Here is a 15,480-nt window from a genome sequence, read left to right on the forward strand (position 1 = left end):
TATTTATTTTCACGTATCTAAGCACCTTATTACTTTTTGGCACTATGGATGCATGAACTGCTTATTTATTCATTTTCTGTGATATATACGGATATATTATTTCTCAGCATCTATTATTATTTGCACTTTTATACAACGTATCCACTTTTTTCTTTTGCCATTTTGCACGTTTTTTGATTATTGTTTTATATGTGAATCATGATGTTTTAGGATCCTTTTATGAACTATATTTTTTCAACACATCTAATTTATTTTATTCTATTAATTTATTTTTTGAACATACTAGGAATTCTATATTTATTACAGTGGGCTTTTGCCCATTGAGAAAGTAGCGCCCATTTTTTTACATTCTCCTTATTACAGTAAGTATGTGGTGACACTACACAATTGGCTGCTCTTTTTTGTAGATTATCTTTTGATCTACACATTTGGATTCATATTCACTCCACCGCATACGTCCCATACCCCATTGGTAGCACATTGGCCTTCTCTCTACCTCTATTTGTTCTTACACCCCTTGTTCTGCCGGAATGCATGGAAGGGCCTGAGGTGCCCCGACAGAGTGTGAAGTACTAGGCTGAGATGTATCCGCTGGGCCGGGCTCTTGAAAGGAAGACCTGAATGATTTGAAACTTTTAACCATTTCAGAATTCATGGTGTCAAGGAATTTTCTAAACATGGAAAAAGATTCCTTTTTAGTTAGGGCATCCATACAGTCCTGGCATAACACTTTTTTCCAGGTTGAAGACATCTTTTGTTTGCATGAGGCACATTTCTTTCTGGGGACCTCCCCTGAGACCGCACCGTCTTTTTCTTTGCGGCTCTTGCCCTGCAAGGCACAAGCGAATCTCAGCTGTAAAAATAGCCCAGTGCAAAACACATCTCAAAACTAATTTTCAAAACAAATTTACAAAAATAAATTTCAAAATGTACAGGGGATGAGAGACATCACCGTGCACGTGGCCCCCTCCAGCAGCATAAAACAATGCAGCCCCGACTGGTGCCCCTCCACAGGTGCTAGGTAAATAGAACAAATTACCCCCATCACTCTTTACCTGAGGGCCAGGATCCGCCATCATCCCCCAATCCGCTTCCTCTGCAGCAGCCACCTTCATAGATGTACAGGGAGCCGAGGTTTCTGTGTCCTATAAGTGCCTGCCGTCAAGGCACAGCCCTTTGCTCAGTGTCTGTCCACGGAGGTTCCGGCTCGGCCCTGTGGATTGGAGCCGAGCCCATGCAGTGGCGTCTGTTCTTTTTGGGGCCCAGTCCTGGCTTTGGCTGCAAAGAAATTTGAAATTCCCTCAGACGCTGTGTCACTTCCGCCACGCCGGCCCGTGACATCACATCCACTTCCTACCATGAGGTCGGAAGAGAACACTGGGCTAGCGTCTCCCCATTTTCTGGTTTACACACCACAGGAGACCCACGGAGAACACCCTGAACAGGCACCGCTGGAACTCTGCATCTCTGAGGACCGGTAAGGCCCCACTAAGACCCCCCACCAGACAAAAACTAGAGGGAGAGGGGTCCATCCATCCCCCCCCCCTTCCCGCTCCAGTGGTACCGGGGGGCCCTGAGTTCCCTGACACCCTCCCCAGGGTCACTGCCCCAGTACAGGAAAGGTCAGGGTCGGGAGGTTCCTGCCACCTAGCACGAAACCTGACAGCACCCACCCACCAGTGATACTGTCTGGCCAAGGAAACACAAAAAACTGAGGAGGACTGCCTCTCACCTGTATTTAAGCTAATGTGGATTGTGTTTCCTGTGCTAGGTGGGAGGGGCCTATATCTCAATTAAGCCGTCCTGGAAGATGACTTTGGAAAAGATCATAAAATCCTTGGAGGATATATTTTCTTTTTCTTAAAAAGCATAGTGCGTTCCATTTATATACTATAAAATGAATCCCTGGAGGAAAAATATTTTTTGCTAGATGGGCCAAAACAAATTGGCCCGTCTAGTAAATCACGCTACAAACATAGATTCTAGTTGCACACATTTGCAAATATATGTGTAAGCCGCAGTGCCCATGCCAAGGCTCCTCTGTATACTGCGCTCCTAATTCTCTAGTTTTGAGAATCTCCAGGTAGGAGCACATATAGCAGTGGATAGATTAAGGGAAGGTTTGCTTGGAGGCAGCCCATTCCTCCTTGGAGGCATAAGGACACAATGAACACCCAGCAAGAGCACAATGATAACTAAAGGCATCCAGTATGTCCCCGCGCCAAATTCTGCCGACAAGCTGTGCAGATATGTGGCAACCACCCCAATCTATGACGAGCCTTTTCAGTAAGGTGCACATGGAAAGGCTATACATATCATCTCCAAATTCTAAACAACATGGCTGCCCTGGTTCTTATCAAAGAGTTTTTGGGCTGCCCAGTTCACAAAATTATCACAACATGCATTTGTCCAGGCGAAATTCTGAATGTAGTGTAACAAAGTGTTTTCCTAGGATTGTCAGCTACATATATTGGCCATAATGAGGTATTTTTCGTGAAAAGCTTCCATCAGTAAAAAATGTGAAATACCACATTATGGACATTAGATAGGACTAATGATCTTATAAAATCATTGTGACAGACCCAACTAGGACAGGGACTTTTGGAGGGGACTGCAAGGTAGCCTCTTGCCTACTGACTATGGGCCCTGGCTTTTGAAGGGGCTCTATTCTTTGGAAGGTGTGTGCCTGGAGGCCCTTTGGAGTGGTTTTGCATCGGATTCAGGTCCATGTTTCCCCAGAACATACAGACTCTGAGAACCTAGGACTCAGATACAGATTTGGGATCTCTATGCCCAAACCAGCAACGCCCCTTCCCCCCAGACACAGAGTAGATGTTAACATATTCAGCTCAAAACAACCCAATGCTGGGGTCTCCTGCTTCAATCTGTTAACTAAGCTGTCTTTCTCTCATGGTATAATTTCCCCATTGTGTGCCTCCTAGGTGTGAATTCCCAATTTAATAGAGTCACCTATTGTTTCTGTCTGTCTGCTAGTATTGTGTCCTCTTCACCTCGTTACCAAACTATTGTGGGATGTTTATGTTTTTATAATGATTAGATCACAGTTAGCTGTTAGTGAGTAGTTATTAATTGGCTTACTCTTTAATTAGGAATACTGTTTATGTTAGCAGTACTAATATTACTGTTTACAGTTGCATTGTTCAGGATGATATGATCAAGCCTTTACCTGATTTTGTGTGGTATATATTCTGTGTGAATTTACAATAAATGCAGTTCCAGTTTGCTGCTAAGCTAGTGTCCTCTAGTTCTTGGGTGCAATGCTCAGCGTTAATACCTGGTTCCAGATTGGAAGAAGCTGTATCTTGGCAGAATCACCCACGCTGGGTGCAAGGTGGTCCACCATAATCACTATATGAAATAAAATATTGTCAACATTCCCTACAACGACTAGGGAATTCCCTGGTAAAGGTTCCATTTTTTATTTTCTACTGCTATCAATGGCCAACAGAGTACAACACATAGATGTCTTTGGTGATCTCTGATCTCCTTATGAAGTGTTTCTTACATGATGAAGATCAGCCATGGAGTATATCTGAGGTGTATATCAGGGGGTGCTTCTTTCACACATGAGAGCGGTGATGTCCAGCAAAATTCATATAGAAGACATTTCCCGCACTTAAGGCACTTTTACACCTCAAGGTTTGTGTGGGATCCCTGATGTACAGGAAGACAGGGCTTCAGTGAGGAATAATTCCCTCACTCAGCACAGTTAAGTAGCTTCTCCCCCACGTGAGATCTCCGATGTCTGTAAAGATGGGACTTCACTGAAAAACATTTCTGACACTCAGGACATGAATACGGCTTCTCCCCTGTGTGAGATCTCTGATGTCTGTAAAGAACAGACGTCCGTGAAAAACATTTCCCGCACTCAGGACAGGAATGCGGCTTCTCCCCCGTGTGAGATCTCTGATGTATGGAAAGACTGGATTTCCTTGAAAAACATTTAAAACACTCTGGACAGGTATATGGTTTCTCCCCTGTGTGAGATCTCTGATGTGTGTAAAGATGGAATTTCCGTGCAAAAAAATTTCCACAGTCAGCACAGGAAAACGGCTTCTCCCCCGTGTGGGATCTATGATGTTTGTAAAGATTGGACTTGTCTGAAAAACATGTCCCACACTCAGCACAGGAATATGGCTTCTCACCTGTGTGAGACCGTTGATGTGTGACAAGATCTGCTTTTTGTACAAAACATTTCCAGCACTCAGGACAGGAATACTGTTTCTCACCTGTGTGAAACCTTTTATGCACATCAAGATTGCATTTAAAATGGAAACGCTTCCCGCACTCAGTACAGGAAAACCTCTTATCTGTTGGATAGATGGCACCGTCCCTCACAGTCTGAGGTTCCTCAGGATAAGAGGAATACGATGGTCCGGCTCCGTCCCTCACAGTCTGAGGTTCCTCAGGATAAGAGGAATACGATGGTCCGGCACCATCCCTCACAGTCTGAGGTTCCTCAGGATAAGAGGAATACGATGGTCCGGCACTGTCTCTCACAGTCTGAGGTTCCTCAGGATAAGAGGAATACGATGGTCCGGCACCGTCCCTCACAGTCTGAGGTTCCTCAGGATAAGAGGAATACGATGGTCCGGCACCGTCCCTCACAGTCTGAGGTTCCTCAGGATAAGAGGAATACGATGGTCCGGCACTGTCCCTCACAGTCCGAGGTTCCTCAGGATAAGAGGAATACGATGGTCCAGCACTGTCCCTCACAGTCTGAGGTTCCTCAGGATAAGAGGAATACGATGGTCCATCTACACTGTGTGGTGCCGGATGGACATTTGAGGTAGCCAGGTTTTCTCCTGGACTATACTGTGTGATGTCCTCATCTTCTACTTTACAGTCTGGAGACAAAGTGAGACAATCCTCTGAGGTTTTCCTCATCTCCCGTCCATCTACTAAAATAGAAATACAAAGATTATTACTAGACATCAGCAGATTCGTTCCCCTAAACCAGGACTCCGCCCACATCACACAGCTTTGTCTCTGAAGATCTTACAATTCCCCCCTCAAGGTATCTAGTAAATGGGTCCTCTGATCTCCTACCAGTTCATTTCTTTATTCATGGACCTTAGTCAGAGAGTGAGGAAACAACGAGAACTGATGAATGAACACGGCGTCCGCACCGCTATTGGCATCTTTATAGATGCCAGCAGTGAGAGGCCCTCATAAGGGCCCTGAGAGCCGAGCGTCATTGCTCTGCTCACCTTGTGGAAGACGCCAACACTCTTGAGGGGACACCTTAGGTAGGTTCTTATCTTGGTCTAGGAATTGGATTTCAGTTTTCATAGACGATTTATGAGTATTTATTACTCTCTTTTCCTTCCTTTAACCAGGCAGGAGTTCAGTGCAGTCCTGCTATCATTTGGATAGGAATTCCTTAACATATTCCCTTCCCCTCTAGGTTAGGGCCTGGATTTACCTATGCCACCAGTGTGTTGGGATTTAAAACCTCTCATATATGGTAATTATTGAACAATTTCTTCTTTGATATATATGATATTTTGAAATATGAAGGCACACTAGTTTATATCATAAAAAGATTATATAACACAGTGTATATTGTCCCTTCCATAGGTGCACCACTTAGGGCCTGGATGGCCTCTTGCGGGATACTGATATCCAATCTACAGATAATTCACCCGCCATTGGAGTTGCTGTTCTTCTAGAAAATGGCTCCAGCGATCGTAAACATGCATTCTCTTGTTTAAAAAATGAAATAACAGTGTAATATGTTGCTTTCTTTGTGTGGAAGAATTGTATGTTTTCATAGATTATGTAGTAATTTAATTACCTTTGTATGTTATGTTCTTCTCACTAGCATGCATAAATACCGTCCAAACAAAACTCCTCCTGAAGAAGCTATACAGCGAAACATGTTGTGGAATTGTTTGTGGTATTGTCAGGAATTGTCTGTACACAACTTCATTAAGAGTGAGAATTGTTTTTATTGATGCTTTTATCATTTTTTGATAATAAAAAATTTATATTTTAATATCATGTGTTTTTGATGTATTGGCACCTTAAAAATCCTAAACCATTCTTGATACAATTTTATATTGAATGTATTTAGTGTTAATGACCCACCTGTGCTGATCTCTGTAGGAGTGTCCTCCTCTATAAATGTCCCCGTTATTCCATCCTCCTCCATAGACTGCTGATCATCCCTCACATACGTCTCTTCTTCTTCTGCTTTAACCTCAAATTCTATATCGATTGGATCTCCACTCTAAACCAAGAAAATGAGAGAGAATTTAATCTGGAAGATATAAGCTTTATTATTGTGACATCACATAAGAAATCTACACAGTGGGGTTGATTTACTAAACCTGCAGAGTGCAAAAGGATGCAACTGTCCATGGTAGCCAATCAGCTTCTAAGTTCAGTTTGTTCAATTAATCTTTGACAATAAAAATTCTGGAAGCGGATTGGTTTCTATGCACAACTGCACCAGATTCGGCACTCTCCAGCTTTAGTAAATCAACCTCACTGTCTCCATGAGTCTGTATTGTATAAGCTCCTCCCACCAACCTTGTAACAGTGAGGGATGGTGTGACCTTCCTGTGTGGAATCCCGGGAATACAGAGGACGGGGACATCTCTCTGGTGGGTTCCTGGTATTAGGTGGCTCCATCATATCCTTGTGTCCTTCTGAAAAATCCTCCATCACTCCATACTCCTCATCCTCCTCTTTATACTCTTCTTTAACATCAATATTATCCCCGAGATTTCCACTCTGAATATATAATAAAACATTCATTGTAACAAACATGCTGTATATAAATCAGAACTACCAATAATTGTCAATTATCTACCTGATAATGGTGAGGGATGGTGTGACCTTCCTGTGTGGAATCCCGGGAATACAGAGGACGGGGACATCTCTCTGGTGGGTTTCTGTAGCTGGATGACTCCACCATGCTGTCCTGGTACAGATCTTTGTGTTCTTTTAGAAACTCTGACTCCTTCATCACCCCATCCTCATCCTCCTCCTCTTTTATCTCTTCTTTAACCTCAACTTTAGAATCTCTCAGGTTTCCACTCTGAATATATAATAAAAATGACATCAATGGTAACAATGCAGATAATGTACAGATCCTAATGATACTATCAGTGATTGTTCCTCGTCTACCTGATGATGATGGGGGATGGTGTGACCTTTCTGTGTGGAATCCCGGGAATACAGAGGACGGGGACATCTCTCTGGTGGGTTCCCATTACTGGATCCATCTGTAGGAAACACACACACTGACTGAATACATTGTTTCTCTGTGTTTATCAGATGCTGGGGGATCTAGGTGGAGCCTCCGTACTGCTCTCTCCTTTACAATAAAGTCTCCTCTTACCCGGTGATGTGAGGGGCGGCTGATTCTCCATCATGACGTCCTTGTAGAGATCCTTGTGTCCTTCTAAATACTCCCACTCCTCCATGGAGAAATAGACAGTGACATCCTGACACCTTATAGGAACCTGACACACACAATGATACAGTCACCATCCAGACACATCCCTTGTCTGTTACTGGATAATGTCCCAGAATTCCCAGCATCGCTCACCTCTCCTGTCAGCAGCTCCATCATCTTCTTGGTGACTTCTAGAATCTTCTGCATGTTGTGTCTCTCAGGGTTTAGGGAGTCACATGGAGGCACTGTGATGGTCATATGATCTCCTGACTTCAGAGGAGGAAATCTCTGTATTGAGGAACCAATAGGAATATCATGTTAGAGTCCCAGAACCCTCCTCACCTCTCCAGTCAGGTCTGTGTTTAATTAATAGAGATAAGAGTGATGTCATGTGACCTCCCAGAATCCTCCTCACCTCTCCGGTCAGCAGGTAGATGATCTCCAGGGTGAGGTTTAGGATCTTCTCAATCATGTGGTTCTGGTCCTCCGCTCTCCTCATTGGTGCCATCCTCTATGAAGGTTTCCCTGTAGACAAATAACTTTGATAACAGAGAGGTAATATGAAGGTCAGTATGTATTTAAGCACTATGGTCCGCAGTGAGAACATTTCTAATCTGGACAGTTTAGTGTTCGCTATGATCCTTGGGGTCACAAAAAGTTTGGCCTCCTGGATCACAAATTCCATTCTCTATGTTGGGTGAAAGATGAAGAAGAGATCCAGGAATCAGGATAAAGGTCAAGGCAAGCAACAGACTTCTCCGAAACTGAAGAGTGAACTTTGACCTTTACCAAAATATGTCAGGAATGTGTGAAAGTAATCTCTCATGTGATCAGGTGACGTGCGGAGGAACGGAGTGTAAATAGCAGACAATTTTCTCCGGAGCTCCTAATGGTGGGGATGGATTTTGCTGCATGCTGGTGCCAACTTTCCACCCCCCCAGGGTCACTGCAGGTGTGGAGAAAAGCTGTGTAAGAGGATATGGAGGAGGGATGAGGAGGAGATCCAGCAATCAGGATAAAGGTCAGGACAAGCAACAGACGAGCGCATCCAAGAGATGAAGCCGGGGTCACTACACAGAAAATCAATCCAAGGAAACAACAGGCAGGACGAGGAATAGCAAGAAGGAGCTCAGAGACAAATGAGAATATTGCTCAGCCAATGGGAGATTATCTCAGCATGACTTACATAATGAAGCGGATGAGGGGGAGGGGAGGTGACCATAGATACATGGAAATTCAGCTGGTTTAGCAGGGATCGGTCACATTTCCATCCATGTGTGGTCACTGCCGGATAAAAGTCACTCGTTCAGCGGCTGCAACCAATAGCTTCATCACTGATCTGTGTATTCTGAGAGCGGAGGAGCGCCCCCCATTGTCAGAATACAATAGTGCAGCAGGGAGGATTCCCCCTCCAATGTGTAAACGATAAAACTGAACCATGTATGGCCAGCTTTGGAAGGAAGATATATTATTCATCAACTGATCCCCCTGAAGGGGTTAATCTAGGTTTCCACACTATATATGTGGGTATCATCATCTGCTGGAGATAAAAGAGGTCACAGTGACTATGGAGGAAGAGGACGGACATGAGGGGGGGGGGGGTTACTGGGTGTAAATAGAAAATAAGATCTTATTACCTCCTCAGCAGCCACTTCCAGCAATGTCTCCTCTCTACTTCCTCCCAACTCACCTCTCACCCGGAACTTCCTTTCTGGACCTGACATCACTTCCATAGAGACTTCCTGTCTCGGTAGAAGTGAAATCATCACCTTGTGGAGCTCAGAGGAACTGCAGCCCTGAGAACCGTCTAGTAGTGTGAACACTGCCTTGTGCTGTGTGTGTATGTACTGTATATCCTTATAGATGGGTCATCTCCACTCCCACCACCTTTATCAACTAGAAGAGCATTATGTGTCACAGCGCTGTCCTATTGTGTGTGCACATAAATTATCACAAATACACTAAAATATGTGGATACATTCATATATAAAGTGCTATGCAGATCTACGGATTCCACTTTACACCTACTTCATTATTCTTATAATATTTGCTGCTATATTAAACAAAGTAAAAAATCTGTGCAAATTCATGTAAACATACAGTATTATGTGCTCAATATAGTGTTCTCTGCAAGTCCACTGCTTCCATTTTGCATCTACTTCAATTACCTTATTTTGCTAAAATAAATGTCCATATATTAATAAAAAGTTGATAAGGTGTGAAAGTGCTCCGTGCTCCAAACTTTGCCAGCTGTAGTGTAGCCACGCCTTCTTCCACCTCTTACACACGTGATGGTGAGGGCGCCCCCTTAGTACTGCTTCCCCACTCACCAGAGCAATATGACTCCCAGCTTTTCAGCTACCAGAGTCACAAACATCCTTCACACTCTCCTCACCTCCGATGGTAAAGGAACTGGATCCTCCTCGCTCACTCCTGCAAGTCTGCTGCGCTTTCTGTCAGTCTCCCGCCTAGACTCGGCTTCCTCCTCCAACCGCTGTTCCAGCAGGAGCTCCGCCTCTTCATACACACTCAGGGAGGAGAGAAAGGGGAAGGATATACAGTACATACACACACAGTACAAGGCTGTGTTCACACTACCAGACGGTTCTTAGGGCTGCAGTTCCTCTGAGCTCCACAAGGTGGTGATCTCACCTCTACCCAGACAGGAAGTCTCTATGGAATGCAGACAGGAAGTGATGTCAGATTCTGACAGGACATTCAATTTGGTAGGACAGAGAGAGAAGACACTGCAGGAATTGGCGGCAGAGGAGGTAATACATAGATTAACCCCTTCAGGGGGATCAGTTGATGAATAATATATCTTGCTTCCAAAGCTGGCCATACATGGTTCAGTTTTATCGTTCAGACAGCGGGCTGAGTAAAAAAAACTGAAGCGATTCCCCCATCCACACATTGGAGGGGGATGGGGGAATTCTCCCCGCTGCACTATTGTATTCTAACAATGGGGGGCGCTCCTCCGCTCTCAGAATACACAGATCAGTGATGAAGCTATTGGCTGCAGTCGCTGATGGAGTGACTTTTATTCCGGCAGTGACCACACATGGATGGAAATGTGACCGATCCCTGCTGAACCAGCTGAATTTCCATGTATCTATGATCACCTTTAGTGACTTCTTCCCCTCCCCCTCATCTCTTGGATGCGCTCATCTGTTGCTTGTCCTGACCTTTATCCTGATTCCTGGATCTCCTCCTCGTCTCTCCTCCATATCCTCTTACACAGCTTTTCTCCACACCTGCAGTGACCCTGGGGGGTGGAAACTTGGCACCAGCATGCAGCAAAATCCATCCCCACCATTAGGAGCTCTGAAAAAAATTGTCTGCTATTTACACTCCATTCCTCCACATGTCACCTGCTCACATGAGAGCCTCATATAGAGGACCCCTCAAATCTCCCCATCCAAATGTCCCTGCATTCAGGAGTCTATATGTCCTATGACATCACACTGACCTCACAGCTCCTCCCCCAATGTCCCTCCATCTGGCTTTTTTTTTTCTCATGCTCTTAGGATGTGGGCGGACCCTTGGCATCCTCACTAGCAAAGTGGGACTGTTGGTCCTGCGTTGTATGTAATGATGTCAGAATGCCTGCAACAAGCTTTTACTCTGCATAGTGTGGGGGTCCTGTGTGGGTAAATTATACCTCAGTCTGAGGTGGGGCTTTAATCAAATGGAAACCTGAATGGTGAGGTGAGGAGGATTCTGGGAATTTCTTTTGATTTTACTATTTGTGTTCAGATCTAGAGTTTTCCTCCTGTGAAGTCTGGAGATCATATGACCATCACATTGCCTCCACCTCCCTCCCTGATAGAATAGAGAAATACAAAGAAGATTCTAGAAGTCACCAGAGAGATCATGGAGGAGAGGTGAGCGGTGCTGGGAATTCTGGGACATTATCCAGTAACAGACAAGGGATGTGTCTGGATGGTGACTGTATCATTGTGTGTGTCAGGTTCCTATAAGGTGTCAGGATGTCACTGTCTATTTCTCCATGGAGGAGTGGGAGTATTTAGAAGGACACAAGGATCTCTACAAGGACGTCATGATGGAGAATCAGCCGCCCCTCACATCACCGGGTAAGAGGAGACTTTATTGTAAAGGAGAGAGCAGTACGGAGGATTCACCTAGATCCCCCATCATCTGATAAACACATAGAAACAATGTATTCAGTCAGTGTGTGTGTTTCCTACAGATGGATCCAGTAATGGGAACCCACCAGAGAGATGTCCCCGTCCTCTGTATTCCCGGGATTCCACACAGGAAGGTCACACCATCCCTCACCATCATCAGGTAGATGAGGAACAATCACTGATAGTATCATAAGGATCTGTACATTATCTGCATTGTTACCATTGATGTCATTTTTATTATATATTCAGAGTGGAAACCTCAGAGATTCTAAAGTTGAGGTTAAAGAAGAGATAAAAGAGGAGGATGATGAGGATGGGGTGATGGAGGAGTCAGAGATTCTAAAAGAACACAAAGATCTGTACCAGGACACCATGGTGGAGTCATCCAGCTACAGAAACCCACCAGAGAGATGTCCCCGTCCTCTGTATTCCCGGGATTCCACACAGGAAGGTCACACCATCCCCCACCATCATCAGGTAGATGAGTGACAATTATTGGTAGTTCTGATTTATATACAGTATATTTGTTACAATGAATGTTTTATTATATATTCAGAGAGGAAACCTCGGGGATGATAATATTGATGTTAAAGAAGAGTATAAAGAGGAGGATGAGGAGTATGGAGTGATGGAGGAGTTTTCAGAAGGACACAAGGATATGATGGAGCCACCTAATACCAGGAACCCACCAGAGAGATGTCCCCGTCCTCTGTATTCCCGGGATTCCACACAGGAAGGTCACACCATCCCTCACTGTTACAAGGTTGGTGAGACAGAGATTATAAAACACAGACTCATGGAGACAATGTGTGTATTTTTATGTGATGTCACAATAATAAATCTTATATTTTACAGATGATATTCTCTCTCATTTTCTTGATTTAGAGTGGAGATCCAATCGATATAAAATTTGAGGTTAAAGCAGAAGAAGAAGAGACGTATGTGAGGGATGATCAGCAGTCTATGGAGGAGGATGGAATAACGGGGACATTTATAGAGGAGGACACTCCTACAGAGATCAGCACAGGTGGGTCATTAACACTAAATACATTCCTCCACCCATACTGCTCACTGATTGGTCCAGAGTAGGGCGGGGACTGGGTGATATCAGCCTGTAATCCCCTGGTCACTTTCCTGAGCTGTGTTCCCCGTCCTGTATTCCTGTATTTCTCTCGGATAATCTTCCTTCTCTGTGCTGCAGACACAATTTATATCTCTAGACTGGATCTATGGAGATTCTGGGGTTCAGTTGGCAAAATAAATGTGCATGATATAGGCACCTAGGTTATGAGTTTTGGGTCTTCTGCCCCATGCCCGGGTCTAGTAAGATCTCTGACAGAACAATTCTCCCGGGGTTACTTGCTCTGTTATTTGCTGGCTGTGCCGGGTGGAGGGATATGTCTGTATAGTCTCACACCCAAGTCACTGAGTGCAGTCTCAGGAGATGGGAGGCAGCGGTGTGGGACCTCTGCAGCTTGTCTCATGTGCACATTTAGAGTGGGTGTAAACCCTCCATATACCCAGTGAAGTGACTGGCCTCAGGGGATACACAGAGATGAAACAAATCCTCCTACATAAGTTATACCCCTTTATCTGCATTCCTCTCTTCATTACATCTGTACAAAGTCCAGAATTTAGACAGTTTGTCTGAGCAAAAAAAAGGGATGGGGATCTGAAGTTACAGCTTGTCTTAAATAGGGGCTACTATGTCATGTTAGTTTTTGGCTGGGCTGTACTTAGCTCAGACTGATTGTTCAGTTTTTCGCCTGGTTTTTCCCTAAGCTTAAGCTGAGTTGTGATTTCTCACTGTGGCCAGTAGATGTCACCGCTATCACTGGACATAGTATGCCATTTCACCAACCAAACTAAAATGATAATAAACCCAAAACCAAAAATGTCATACATTGCAGCTTACCAATCATTAGATGTGGTGGCTGCATTACTTTTCTTTTTAAGGCTTTTTCCCCTCTGTTTTCACCTGGTCACACCTTCTGTATTAGAGCGCCCCCACTCTGGAGACAGCAGAATTATCAGTCTGGGGGGGGTGGAGTGTTAGATGTATTATCAGATTTAACAACAGTAACAAATTGAAGCAAAACTCCATCTCACACTTTATAATCAGTTACAGCAAACTGTTTTTTCCCTTTTGAGATAAAGGTTTTACAAGAATAAATAAAAGCTGATCATTGTAAGCACCCCTGCCAGTGGTAAATGGTCTGCCCCATCCCAGTAACTGATACATTCTGCTTTAGAGTTGGAGCTTTTATAGAACAGATTTACTGGCCAGATCACCAGATGAACATATAAGAAATCCTAAAAAGGAAAACTAACATCACATCTAAGAATCGATAAACTGCAATATAATAAATATTTTCTTTCGGTTTAATGTCTTACATTAAGAATATTTATATTTCTGTCAGCCAATCCAGTGGGAGGTTTATGTCACTGGTGCATGCTGGGGGAGGAAATAAATATTTGGGACAGGCCATGTGCTCGCTCTCTTCCCCTGGGATGAGGTGTAGGGAGGGGCTGCTGGATGGAGCTCTGCTGTTAGGTCCATTAGCCTGTTTTGGGGCCTAACATGTGCTGAAGTGGTTGTGAAGCTGTCCTGCCTGGTCTGGAGGAAGCTGTGCCAAGGAGGAGACCCAGGGGAGGCCCCTTGCTGGAAGGAGCCATGAAGAAGGCCGGTCTCTAAGGAGGGCCTGGGGACTCACTTGGAGGACGCACTGAAATTTGGGAATGTGCTTACAGTGTTGCTCAGTCGGCTTATAGGTTCTGACACTGTGAGAGTAGACATTGATCTGCAGAGTCTGTACGTGATCTGCCATGGCATCTGAGACCCCCACCCCCCCCCCCAACCCCTCACCTCCAACCCTCACCTCCTGAACCATTCTGCATTAACACTTTAAAAAGACAAAAGTGACTGGCACCCAATAACCTTTTTTGGTCCCGGTATTTATGCCATGGATTCAGCCCTGGGGTGAAATGCCTGCCCCTGGCTTTTGGAGGAGTTATCCTGCCTTTTGGACGTCATGCATGTCGTACATTCATATTACACATTACATACTCCTGACCCCTGCACTATATACTCTATGTTGTACATTACATACTCCTGACCCCTGCACTATATACTCTATGTTGTACATTACATACTCCTGACCCCTGCACTATATACTCTATGTTGTACATTACATACTCCTGACCCCTGCACTATATACTCTATGTTGTACTTTACATACTCTTGACCCCTATACTATATACTGACCCCTGCACTATATACTCTATGTTGTACATTACATAGTCCTGATTTCTGCTCTCTTCCCTCTATCCACTGCTATATATGCACAGAATATGGATTCTCTTTTGTTACACCCATTTCCTCCCAGCTGGACATTTTATATCTGATGATTTGATTGGAGGACAGACTTTTATATGTTGATAATAATGTAATAACATCCTCAAACTTTGGACACTTAAACAGAAAGTGATAATAAGGGAGGGGTCAATAACCCAATGATGGAGGTCTTCAGGATCAGTCCAGTCTTCATCTTGGTTGTTCCCCCCCCCCATCCTCACTCTCTGACCTCTGGTGGGGCTCAGCCCCGCTGTTATTCATGACTAAATCATGGACTAAATAAGGAAGTGCAGGACTTCTTGTGTTGGGAAGATGGCAATGAGTGATAGAGGGGGAGGGGACACTCGTCCTATAATCCCCTCATCACTGTCACTCCTATAAAAGACAGTTCTCGTTGTTTCCTCACTCTCTGACTAAGGTCCATGAATAAAGAAATGAACTGGTAGGAGATCAGAGGAGCCATTTACTAGTCGCAGGCAATGGTTGATAGTGAGTAGGTGTCCCGCACATCAAGGCGTGACCTGGCGTAGGTCTAGACTGAAACTGCCATT

General features: G+C 44.4%; 2 protein-coding genes and 1 long non-coding RNA gene across 3 annotated transcripts in view; 1 reads left to right on the forward strand and 2 right to left on the reverse strand.

Annotated features, from left to right (window-relative positions):
• The window catches only part of LOC309550237 (uncharacterized protein), a gene marked incomplete at its 5' end in the record, with an annotated part of 156,646 nt that overhangs the window by 75,984 nt on the left and 65,182 nt on the right, over nt 1–15,480 (reverse strand). The gene's annotated exons all lie outside the window — the stretch shown is intronic.
• Nucleotides 7,302–7,934, reverse strand: LOC309548781 (gastrula zinc finger protein XlCGF66.1-like; the record flags this gene model as incomplete). Its single annotated transcript, XM_082248726.1, has 3 exons — nt 7,302–7,493; nt 7,580–7,714; nt 7,842–7,934. The coding sequence occupies 3 exons, from the start codon at nt 7,932–7,934 to the stop codon at nt 7,302–7,304; spliced, it is 420 nt and encodes a 139-aa protein (XP_082104852.1).
• On the forward strand, nt 10,116–11,817 carry LOC309550795. Its single transcript, XR_014225032.1, has 3 exons — nt 10,116–10,197; nt 11,183–11,520; nt 11,637–11,817. It is a non-coding gene; the product is annotated as an uncharacterized lncRNA (long non-coding RNA).

The sequence above is a fragment of the Pelophylax lessonae genome (assembly GCF_965119305.1).
Source record: "Pelophylax lessonae genome assembly, chromosome: 3".
Taxonomy (NCBI): domain Eukaryota; kingdom Metazoa; phylum Chordata; class Amphibia; order Anura; family Ranidae; genus Pelophylax; species Pelophylax lessonae.